Below are 12,587 nucleotides of genomic sequence, written 5' to 3'. Positions count from 1 at the left end.
TCTACTGCTACCACAGTATCGAAACACTATTATTGTAAAATCAGAAGCAATAGGCCAAATATAAGATGAAATTTAACAGCAGTAAATGGAAATCTAACACTCAGGTACACCTGCACTCTCCAAAAAGAACCCACACATCTAAGTAAATTCAAGGAAATTTGGGGGAAATGTGGCTTAGCATTGACTCACTTCAAAAAAAAAAAAGAAATCTTAGGAGTTTTAGCCAAAAGTGAATTCACCATGGATCAAAAATGTGATGTGGTCTTTTTAAAAATCAAACACAATTTGAAGCTGTACTAATATATTATTATTCCTGTCAATCTCTTAAGTGCATAAGGACAGTGGATAGTGTGTACTTTGGCTATAGGGCCAGTTTACTGCTAATTGGATATACAGTGGTACCTCGGTTTTCGAGCATAATCCGTTCTGGAAGACCGTTCGAGTTCTGAAATGTTCAAAAACTGAGGCATGGTTTCCCCATAGAAAGTACTGCAAAATGGATTAATCCATTCCAGACCTTGAAAATCAACCCCTAAAACTGCAAATTTAGCATGAATTTTACTATCTAATGATACTATAGATTCATAAAATTTATGGTGTTCGTAAACCGAAATGCTCTTCAGCGGAGACGTTTGAAAAACGCGGTCCCACTGTAAAATTAAACGTGAAGGGAGGTACTGCCCCTTCTATCCAGGGGAATCATCTTCCAAAAGTGAGGTGGAATAAAGAGTTTTACAGACAAACAAAATATGACAGAATTTCTTGCCAGAAGACCTGCACTATAATAATATCAAATGCTGAAGGAAAATTATGCCAGATGGAAACATGGCATACAAAGTAATGAAGAGTACCAATAATGGTAAACAGGTGGGTTAATATAAAAAAAGTTTAATCTATTAAATCTGTTAAACGTATTTTTAACTGTTTAAAGCAAAAAGAATAATAACGTATTAGGTTTATAACATACTATGCAGAAATTAAAAGCATAACAAAAATAGTATAAGTGGTGGGGAAGATTAATGGAAGCATACTGCTGTAAGATTCTTATACACACATGAAATGGTTTATTATTTGAATGTAATCAAGAGCATGTGGTATTGATGTAAGAATAGATATTTAGATCAATGGAATGGAATAGAGAATCTAAATACATGCATAGACCCACGTAGGTATATATGGTTAGTTGATATTTGACAGAAATAGTGCCAACATATTTAAACAAGACAAGGACAGTCTTTTCAACAAATGGTGCTAGAAAAATGGATATTCAGATAAAAAAAAACATGAAACCTGATCTTTACCTCACATCATACTCAAAAACTAATTCAAAATGGATCAAAGACTTAAATATAAGAGTTAAAACTATAAAACTTCAAGGAAAAATATTTATCACATTGAATGAGGCAGTATTTCTCAACTTGGGCACTGTTGACATTTTGGGCTGAATCATTTTTGGTTGTGGGATATAACAAAGTATCCTGTGCATTGTAGGATATTTAGCAGCATGCCTGGCCTCGACTCATTAGATGCTAGTAGCATTCTCCCATTTGTAAGAATTAAAAATGTCTCCAGACTTTGCCAAATGTCCCTTGGGGGGTGTGTGTGTATGTGGGAGGGGGCGGTCACCCGGGTTGAAAATTACTGGATTAAGCAAATATTTCTTAGGACACAAAATGCATGAGCCATAAAAGAAAAAGTAATAAATTGGACTTAACCAAAATTAAAACCCTCTGCTCTTTAAAATACACTACTAAGAAAATGAAAAGGCAAGCCACAGACTGGGAGAAAATAAGATAAGGATTTGTATAGATAAAGGACTTGTATTCAGAATATATAAATTACTCATAAATAAAAATAAGAAGGAAACACATTAAAAAAACAACAGATGAGAACAGAAACATCTCAAGAGAAGATGGAAAACAGGCACATGAGAAGATGTTCAACATCATTAAAGAAATGCAAATAAAAACAACAATGAAATACCACTTCATAGCCATTTCAATGGCTAACATTAGAGACTGATGATAACAAGTGTTGGCTAGGATGTGGAAAAACTGGAACTTGTGTACAATGCTGGTGGGAATGTAAAAAGGTACAGTCACTTTGGGAAAACAGTTTACTCAGAAAGGCGAATGAAAAACAAACTGTGGCATAGCCATACTCAGTCATCAAAAGGAATAGATTGATACATACAGCAATATGGATGGATCTTAAAAGCATTATGCTAAGTAAATGAATCCAGATACAAAAACTACATGCTGTTTGACTCCACTTCATGAAATTCTAAAAAAGGCAAAATTACATGATAGAAAGCAGATCTGTTGTCTGGAATGGGACATGGAAGGAGGAAAGTACTAACTATAAAGGGATATGGAAGAACTTTTTCTACGGAAATGTTCTATATCTTGATTGTAGTGATAGTTATATTGTTGTATACATTTGTCAAAACTCATTGAACTGTACACTTAAAATGGAAAAATTTTATTATATGGACATGTTCCTCATGAAACCTGATTTAGAATAAAATGGGTGGGAGATTGCCTGGTGTTGAGATTTCTAGCAGCAGGTGTTTAGAGAAGGGTTTGACAGGTATCTTGAAGACATAAAGACCACGGGGAGACAGCAACGTGATACCTACCACTAGCGCTCCTGCTTTCAGTCCAGGGTCATATGGAACTCTAAAGCTCTTGGGGAGGTTCGAATTCTGTAGGTTTTCAAGCTTTTGCTTAAGTTGTAAAACAACTGTAATTGTCAAAAGCACATAAGAATTATGTGAGTTCAAGAAATTACCAATATTACCTAGAACATTTCCTGAGGCCACCTCTGTTCACAAAATTCTATACATTTGGGCTGGTGTGGAGTAGGAGAAAGATATGCTCCTGTCTTTGAGGACCTAACCGTCTGAGGTGGCAAGATAAGCGAGCCCTATTGTCAGCAAAACGACCCTATACATGCGTACTACAACAGGAGATAGAAATGGGGAATATGAGATACCAAGACAATCAGGTAGAGAAGGATGTTTTAAGGGTAATGCTAAGGAATCGATAATGCTAAGGAACTGAATTTCTTTCCAACATGTGAAACTTCAAACTGCCATGTGATTTGGGGAACAGACCATATTAAACGGATTTTGGTTAGGGTTCTGTAAATTCTTTTCCAAAGAGGAAGTTAGGCTGTGTGGAGAGGATACGACAGCCTCAAAATTCTAAAGGCAAATACATAAATTAAAAATTACTCCCTGGAACTGACTCTGGGTGGGGAGCACACACTGTGATATACAGATGATGTATTATAGAATTGTACACCTGAAACCTATGTCATTTTACTAACCATTGTCACCCCAATAAATTTAATTAAAAAAAAATTACACCCCTGGATAACAGATAGACTGGAGGCCAGTACAAATGTTCCCCTTTCTTATGTAGAATAAGAATAAAAATGAGTAAGATTATTATTACCATTAATTTTTGGAAAGAGCATTATTGGTGTATTGGAAAGAATCAAAGGGATAAAGTGGAAATTTGAAATATTCAGAAGTTTAAAATACTGGCTGTGTGTCTTAGTGAGTGTGTCTTATGAGCCATAGTGCTGGGTCTAGGTATACAAACATGAATAATAGATAATCCCTAGATTCAAGACTCATATAGTTTACCAGACTGGAAAGATGACTATAATTTAATGCAGCATCAAACAAAACCTATGGAAATACAGAGAAAGAGTGACTAATTTTCCTAGGGCAGGGATAAGATTTCTTAGGGATAAAAAGATAATATTGGAAATGGCTTTAAGAGGAGGTGATATATATTTTTTATATGAAGTACTCTGAGATATATATGTATATATATTCATACATAATATATATGGAGATATATATATCTCAAAGATTTTAAATAGCTTTAATAATTCATTACTTTAAAAGACTGAAATTTGAAAAGTATATGTATATATTGAAAAATAGGGAGAAAATGTATATATTTGAAAACTAATCTTTTTGTGTGTACACAATTGTTTCTAAAAAATACATCTTACGTCTGCATAATGCTTTATAAATTTTTCAGAGTTTAATATCAATCATAAGCTCATCATTAAACATATATGATTAAAAATATATATATTAATTTGTGAAGAAAGGGCTTTAATTTGTTTGCTCCATGAAGACAGATGATTAAATAATTTGCTCTTCACTGCCTTTAGGAGGGTACAAATTGCGTTCCAGAAGGAAAGAGAATCGCAGGGACAATGGCATTTGAAGATGAAAGCATTTGGAAGGAGAACCAAGGAAATACAGCTACAATACCTTGGGAACTGACGTCATACTTTTCAGCAGAGAGTGATTTAATATCAATGGTGACTTTTTGTAACATCTCAATTACTCGGACTTGTTGGGTAAAGTCATGCAGCATGGCCGTGCCACAGCCCCTCAGGTAGGCTTCCAGGATCACAGCGAACCTCTGCTGGTAGTGCCTAGACTGGGCTATCTCACTTCTCAAGAACCAAAACAAGAAGTGACCAATTCTTTTGTTCTGAGGGTGAGAACGAGAAGGTTGAAATTATTATGACTAAGGCTCTAGATCTATCAGCTAATTCTCAATAACTTTTAAAATGTCATGCTATTATCAAACTGGAAATACTTACTCTTAAACCACGCTTCAGCAGAAATCTGGCCAGGGCACTGTCATGGTAAGGTTCAAATTTCACAGCCTAAAGGAAGAACACATCGGCATTTGTAGGACTGCAGTCTGTGTTGGTTAATCAGGGAAAAGCAAATGGAGAAAAACTGGTGCTCTGTCTCAGTGTGTTTTTATGGTGAGGGTGGTAAGAATCTTCTCAGTCACTTAAGTTCAATCCTTTCTTTTCAAGGACACTTTGGACCACTTGCTTAAGGACCGAGAGTAGAAGTGAACCACTTGCTTAAGGACAGAGAGTAGAAGCCAGAACGCTTGACTCACAGTCATGTGCTTTTAATAACTTCAAAGGCAAAGAGGGAGGGCTTTTGCTCCCATTAAAAGCTCATTTGATTTACTGGAAGGATAGAAGGGAAAGATGGAGGCGGCTATAACACATTTATAGAAGTGGACGGTAAGGGAGGCTGTTGGCAAGAACACCGACAGTGCAGACAGAGTACACGCAAGGAGAATAATATTTGTTAGATGTGAAGATCCTAAAAATCCTATTGCTTCTCTTCTCTTAAGATGTCTGTCTGGCATCTCACTGGCAAGTCACTGGGCTGCCTCGCGGGTTCTTTACTGCAAGTAAACAGCAGGCCTGGATCAGTCAGTCGATACAGAGCAATTACTACTCCCTGTCACGCTGCGGTCTATACAGAGCTTTTTGTCTGGAAATCTCTCATTTCATATGCTTCCTCAGGTTTTGTAGTGTTTAGTTTTCATATCACTTGGTTAATATAGAGATATCGACTTAGATGACAGCTCTATGGCTGTAGAAAAAGAACCAATAAAATGTGAAAAATAATTAAATCCTGGTGGGTGCGTGATATTTGGTATATCATTCTCTGTACTTTTCTGTGTCTGCAACAGTCCATAATTTTAAAAGCAGCCAGACTAATACAAATTTTGTTTGATTATTATAGATACATATATAAAGATTATAGGGCAGATGTCATATATAAGTATAAAAAGAGGCTTAAATATCTCAGAGTAATTTCTTTATAAATAGACATGGTCTATTAGTTTTTCAGAAGGAACAGGAGAAATTCCCATCCTACTTTATGTTTTAGGGCCTGGGGGCTTTTCGTGTGACTTACAATTCTTACTCTGGTTTTCCAGTTTGGAAATGATCAACACTGTCCTGATAATATTTCAATTATCCCCATACTTTGAAAGATGCTTTCCATGGGTGTGGTCAAATAAGATCTCAATTCTGAGAATGTGGTTATTTCCCCACCAGTACTTCCTTCAGAGTGTTTTAATATTCTAACCTGAATGTGAGTCTTTTTGACCTTCTTTGTGTTTCACTTCTGTAAAGACAAGCAGATCTCAGCAAGGAGACCATTTTAATCAGGAATGAGTCATTTGGCCATCTGAAGATGTCTCAAATAGTTTTACAAATGACTACTCTTTTACAAATTTACGACTACAGATTTAACGCTAATATTACTTATTGACCTCTTTCATTGAAGTCCTTCCAAGAACTCTACTCATTTTCCAGTTCTTCAAAGTTTACTTGTGAAAATGATAATGTAAAATAATTCATGGTGGTCTTGAGACTTGGAACAGATCTCATGCAAATTTGTTTTATTTGTTATGGAGAGCTAGAAAGCTGAAGATACTTGGATTATTCTAAAGTTTTCATTAGTGTTATGCCAACATCTGCACTCAGGGGCAGAGAAAAATATTGGATATATTTGACAGATGAAGGCAAAGGTCAAATGTAATGATTCAAGTATCTGCCTAATGGGAAGGTGAAAATTCAGAGTTACAGATGAGAGAATCCAAAATGCTCATCAGAAAATTCCGGGGCCTTCCTGTCAATACAGATAATGATTAAACAGTTTAGTATCTAACACTTAGCCTGGCTAATCGTAATGATCTCAGGTCAAATATCACCTACTCAGAACTGTCCCTAGCTTCTTCAATCTAAATTAAGTGTCCCAGGACTCCTATTTTCTCATAGTACTCTATAGTTTTTTCCCAAAGCATTCGTCACAATTTGTCACTAAATATCTGCTTGTATGTGTATCATTTAATGTCAGTCTTCTCCACGTACCACAAGTTACACGAGGGCAGAGACAGGCCCTGTTTTGATCACTGCTCCATATCCAGCATCCAGAACAGAACTCCTTGAATGAATGAGCAGTCTGCTCTTTAAAACAACATCTCTATTCTAATTCCTTAACTTCCTCTTCCTTATCAAGCAGCACCATCTAATTTGAGATTGGCAGAATGGCCACTCTTTAACTTCCTAAGAAAATCTTAGGCAAAGGACTTAGCCTCTCTTGACCCCCAGGGTAATGCATGAGAACAGGAGTGGAAATACAGTACTGAACCTGTCTAAAGAGAGGCTTTCAAGGTCCCATCCAGATCTGAGTTGTTTTTCATGGAGTGTGATAAACATGGTCAGACCTTTTCTCTCTATGATACACAATCCTGATACTGGATTGGTGCAGGGTATCGAGAGGCAGTGAAAAGTGCAGGGCCTGGAGTCAGACCTCCTGGGTTTGAGCTCCGGTCTTCAAAGTACATTACTTAGCCTCTCTGTGCCTCAGTTTCCTTTTATATAAAATCAAAACATTAACTTGACCTCCATCATAGTTATTGGGACAGTTAAATGGGATAATACACGAAAAGCATGTAAATCACTTGGAGCTTTGGCACAGGGAGCATTCCTTACGTTGAATCTATCGTTAATAGAGTAAATGAGAACTAAGTATTCCCACAGGGCCAGTTCTCCTAAAAAGTGGAAATATTAACATCTTCAAAATGCTTGTCAGCAAACCCTCAAGGACCATAAAAAAGCAAATGGAACAGTTTACTACTTTCTGAGGTGGCCTCATCAGATCTGCTTTGACTAATCATGATGTTCTGGACAAAGGGCATTCGATGACAACTGAATGGGGTGCCTGTGCACATGCAAATAAATTCCTCAGAAGAGTGCTCTGTTGATACCACAGGCATCCCCTACCTGCACCAGCTGTAGCAGGTAATGCAGAACGTCATCGTCCTCCAAACTCTCCAGTTTCTGAACTGCAATGGCTCTTACATTTTCATCAGAAAAATTGCAGTCCAGGAGTTGCATGGTCAGCCCAACATCCAAAGCACTTTGATCCCAGACCTCCCTTTTAGCTAACAGTTGGTATGTTTTGGCCACAATTTCTTGCTTTCCCCATTTCACTGAGCTAAATAGCTTAGGATATGCTTTTGGATGCTTAAGGCTTTCATATCTGAAATGCCAGAGCAATTCTTTGTCTTCTGCTGTGAGAGGGTTAAGTGGATCGGTGGCTATGATTGCCTCCAGTTGCTTCCGAAGCTGGTTGGGCATTTCGGCTCGAACCCGGTCCCCTTCCGGGTCAGGGGTGGGCCGATGCTTAGGCAAGGCTATTGGGTGACAGTAATTGTCCAGAAGAATGGAGATGGACATTGAGTTCTCTTTGTCGGGGTTGGTTGCAGACGTGAGCTTGTCTGCACTGAAGCTCCCTTGGTCTTCTCCTTTCCCGGATATCTGCCACATGTGGAGCACATATTCCCCGTGACGCAGGAGGAACCGGTGGTCTATCAGCAGCAGGTTCACGTAATAGAGAAGCTGAGCTTTGCCTTTGGACTCAGAACTGGGAGTCTCTGCGGAGGCCTTGCCAGATAGCGCCGGAGCTTTGCCACAGTAGATCTGGAGGTTCAGTAGCGCCCCTTTCGGTAAGTCTTTGATTTTGATGCTGAACTCAAGCCACACGTTCCAGAGCACCTCCTCTGTGAAGGGCTTGGGGCTGGTTCTCCTTTGGCAAAGGACTTGTTGCCCGTGCTGGATGTTTGCCTCCACAAAAACCGTGAGGTCAGCGTTCCGGGGCAGGACAGGGATATCAATGCCTCTGATTTTGACCCTGAACTTCCGGTCACAGTCCCACAACGACACGGTGAACACGCTCTCATGGTCCTTCCCGTGGATGGTCAGCTGCTCATGGTAGCCGGTGACTCCTGTACAGTCATCCACCAGTGGCCACTCTTCTTTCCTCACCTCGTCCTGGGCTGGGTCCGGAGGCGTGTCAAGCACCAGGTGAATCTCTTCCCCAATCTTGAGGCAATGCCTCACCCACTGGAAGTTTTTGATGGGTGTTTCGCCCACCAGATACTCATCCCGGCCACAGACGCGCAGCACAAAGTCCTGTTCGTTTTGGCTTTCGGGGATATCCATCAGAGACTTCTTCTTGGCCATCTTGGTGAAGAAGCTCTGGAGGATGGTGCCTGGGGTGTCATCAGCCAAGACCTTGATGGTCTGGCTGGTGGTGCTGCGGTGAATGATGATGAAGATGCAGTTGTTGGTAATCTTCTTCAACAAGTACTCCGGGAGGGGCTTGGACGTCACCCAGGGGTGCATGGCATAGAGCCTGGGGTCGCGGCCCGCCACCTCAGCCATGCGCGGGGTGACCAGGCGGCGGCGTGTGAACTCGAGCTCATCGTCGTGCACGTTGCTGACGTCAGTGACGTCGTAGCCGATGAGGGCGGTGAGCTGCCGCTGGAAGGCCAGCGTGTCCTCGGAGGGCGAGTGCCGCTGCACCACGTGGATCTGGCCCGGGCTCCTGTGCAGCACCTGCCAGTAGCGCAGGCAGTCCAGGGTCTGCACCACCTGGTACTTGTCGTAGATCTCGTACCACTGCCCCTTCTTCTGGTACAGCAGCAGGAAGTGGTCGGGGCCGAGCCGGTGGTAGAAGTCGGCCGCCACGCTGGTCTCCAGCGCGCGCAGCCACACCTGCGCCTTCATCTGCTCCACGTTGGCGTGGCTGGCCACGTGCAGCAGCGCCGTTTCCGGGGTCTTGCTGGTGCGCTGGCTGGTGGGCAGCACGAACTCAATGGGGACGAGCTCCATGGAGGACAGGCTGGCCGCCGAGCCGCGCGGCTTCATCCTCCGGCGTCTTCGGCGATTGTCCTCTCTCAGAACCACGGGCTGCTCATCGTTCTCCAGCTCCATGCCCGGCGTGACCTGGGAGCGGAGAAACAGAGGGTTCTGTCACCGGGAAGGCACTTTTCGGTTGCATTTGTCTGTGAGATGGCAGAAGGCGTAGACTAATGACGGTGACGTGCGCATGAGGATTCAGGGGCTTGGGTTGGGGCCCATGAATCCTGACTCCGCCACTTAGTACCTGGTGACTTGAGATAGTTAAATGATCTCTGAGCCTATTTCCCATCTGGCAAATGGGGTACTAACTCAGAAGATGGAGGTGAGAATGAAATAAGGTATACAAGGGTGATGGGTATATGGGGTTCAGTAATCATTCTCTTTAGTTTTGCTATGTTTGAAAATTTAACTTTTATAAAGGAGATATGTAAAGCATTCGTCTAGCACAGTGTTTGAAATATTATAATTGCTCAAAGTCTGACATTATAATGGCTCAAAGTCTGACATATTATAATGGCTCAAAGTCTGACATAGTATAATGGCTCAAAGTCAAAGTGGTCATTGTTCTTAAGCATACTGAAATGCATGGACGAATAAAATAATCTAGTTAAAGGATGAAGTTCCAGTTTGCAAGGTGCACTGTGAGGTGCTGAAACACCCACTTTGAACACAGGCCTTTGGCTTATTTCCTCTTTGTTTAGTCTCACACTTCTGCTTGGAACCGAGACACCTTACCCAACCTCACTTCACATACTCTATTTTCAAACTGTCTTTTTCAGGTAACTGTGGCCTAGTGCACTTCCTGCCATTCTTTTTGTTTTTTTCTTTCTAGTTTAGGAAAGGTAGTCATTTCATTGATAAAACTCAGAAACATCAGAATTGGTAAAGTTGCAACCAAGAACGTTTGCAGATATTTAATATTTTGAATTATGAAATGTGTAAACATTCTGACTGTCATTACTATATTAGGGCAGTGTCTTAAGGGAGTCACCCAAGGCTGCACTCTCCTAACAGGAGCATTCAGGTAATTTTAACGTTGTCCCATTTCATCCCATCTTTCTCTGCGTTAGACAGATGAAAGGAAGGATTTCTGGGCTCCAGTGACCTGTTGTTTGGATCCCAATCAATTATTTAACTTCTTTTTTGCTCTAATATTTTCATCTTTATAACGAGAATTCACCAGTTTCTTCTCAACAACTTATCCACTCTTTCCACAAATATTTAATAAGTACCTATCCTGCACAAAGCATTTAAGTATAAATGTGGCATACTGTAGTAAGAAACTCTTCAAATAATGATTAAAGTGCTAAAAATATTAAAATTGAAATATAAATAAGTTTTTAATTTTAATATTTAGTATCACTACATTATAAATAAAAATAAACTATTGACACAAAAATTAATGTTTCAGAAAACATCATTTACTTTCATAAGGGATTAATGTTAGTGAGACTCATAACTATTTATTTCCTTAAGAAACAGTGGAGCATTTGCTATATACCAAAAAGAAAAGCTTGATTAAAAGATAAGAAAGTTTCATTAGATTCAAACTTCTGTTCAAATCTTGGCTTAAAATTACTTTTAAACACAATATTTCCTCTTGTAAAATATTACGAAGTTCTACTTAGTAAATACATGAAACCAGCTGTCCCATACAACTGTCTCTTGCAGCTTAAAACATTCACTATTTGGTCTGTCACTACATTACAGAATAACTAACAGAGAAGAGAACTGTAAGATATATTAATATTGACACTATCTTGAAATAAAACAGGTCTGAATTTAGGCAACATACGAATGAATACACAGCAATAACTTTGCCTCAGTGATCTCAAACAATCTTATAAGATACAAGATGCAGAAGAAAACAGGCGGACTAAATACTCACTGCTTTCTGTCATGGTTGAGGCAATGAAGCGTTCTCCTCTTACGAAATGTTAGAAACACCGTTAAGTACAATAATGGCTAAGCGTGCAGTTGAAAGAACGCAAAGCCTGGCTGACACAGGCTCCTGTGCCCTCCTCCCTCTTCCTCCCAAACAAAAACAAAAAGAGACCGATGCACCTGCAAAGCTATTGCCGGAACCTTGTGGATGTACACACATGTAGTTTGGACTAGGCAAAGAAACAGAGACATTCAGTGGTAGTATCATCTCAAGAATAGACAACAGTTCCAGATAAAAAATATGCTAGCTAAGAAGGAAGTGTCACTATTCTAAATCAGACCCAACAAAGGGCAAAAAATAGAAAGGACAAAAAATACCTGATAAAGCAGTGGAGATGATGATACTGAAGGATCATTTGTTTAATTTTTGAAAACAAAACAAATTCAAACCTACCCAGTGTGCCTCTAAAACTCTTCCGCTTTTCTGGGTCCCCCTTCGTATCCAGATGCAGAGGAAGTGTTGCACTTACCAGGAAGGAAGTTTTAACCAAGTCGATTATATATGTGTGATTGCTCATTTGAAAAGTGTCAGAAATGCATTTCCTGTTAATAGCACAGAGAGTGAGGCATGAAAGTGAGCAATGTTTACCATATATGTTTTAAACTCTTTAAACTAGTTTTTAAAAATAATTGTGAGACTGAAATGAATTAAAATTACATAGATCCAAACAAAAACTACAAATTCATGAGACATAAACACATGAAATATTTTCTAGGTAGTTTTAAATAGAAGAAAAGGCTTAACAGTCACAATATTAGAGAAACAGCCTGATAGGAAGCCAAACTAAACACATTAGTCCTGCAAAGCCCATTCAGTTAATTTTCCCTCACAGTAATTCAAATGATCGCTTGTTTATATGCTGTAACTGAGGGATGGGGAAGAGAAACCTAGTGATCTAGGGGCCTGAGTTACCAAGCTGAACATTTGTAAAGACAAGGCCTGGGAGCTTACTTCCTTAGCTTGGTGAGATAGTTCCCTGTTTTTTCATAGCATTCAGGGTCCAAAATATCACTGGCTCAAACTGAAAGTGTGTGTGTGTGTGTGTTTGTGGAGAGAGAAAGAGAGAGAGAATGAGAGT

At 39.8% G+C, this 12,587-nt stretch overlaps 1 protein-coding gene across 4 annotated transcripts in view; it reads right to left on the bottom strand.

Annotated features, from left to right (window-relative positions):
- The window catches only part of PIK3CG (phosphatidylinositol-4,5-bisphosphate 3-kinase catalytic subunit gamma), a 33,056-nt gene extending 21,086 nt beyond the window's left edge, over nucleotides 1-11,970 (bottom strand). The window contains exons 1-5 of one of the 4 annotated variants that reach the window (XM_033088695.1): nucleotides 11,903-11,970; nucleotides 7,642-9,648; nucleotides 4,636-4,701; nucleotides 4,298-4,523; nucleotides 2,639-2,742 (exon numbers count right to left, since the gene is read on the bottom strand). In XM_033088695.1, the coding sequence (XP_032944586.1) occupies nucleotides 2,639-2,742; nucleotides 4,298-4,523; nucleotides 4,636-4,701; nucleotides 7,642-9,636 (2,391 nt within the window). In that variant the 5' untranslated portion in view covers nucleotides 9,637-9,648; nucleotides 11,903-11,970. Of the gene's footprint in view, nucleotides 1-2,638; nucleotides 2,743-4,297; nucleotides 4,524-4,635; nucleotides 4,702-7,641; nucleotides 9,708-11,452; nucleotides 11,798-11,826 lie in introns of those variants that run through there. The other 3 variants (XM_033088696.1, XM_033088697.1, XM_033088694.1) reach the window with 3 other exon arrangements.
- Between the last annotated feature and the right edge of the window lie 617 nt (nucleotides 11,971-12,587).

The sequence above is a fragment of the Rhinolophus ferrumequinum genome, chromosome 20, assembly GCF_004115265.2.
Source record: "Rhinolophus ferrumequinum isolate MPI-CBG mRhiFer1 chromosome 20, mRhiFer1_v1.p, whole genome shotgun sequence".
Classification (NCBI taxonomy): domain Eukaryota; kingdom Metazoa; phylum Chordata; class Mammalia; order Chiroptera; family Rhinolophidae; genus Rhinolophus; species Rhinolophus ferrumequinum.
This window is presented reverse-complemented; position numbering and strand designations above follow the sequence as displayed.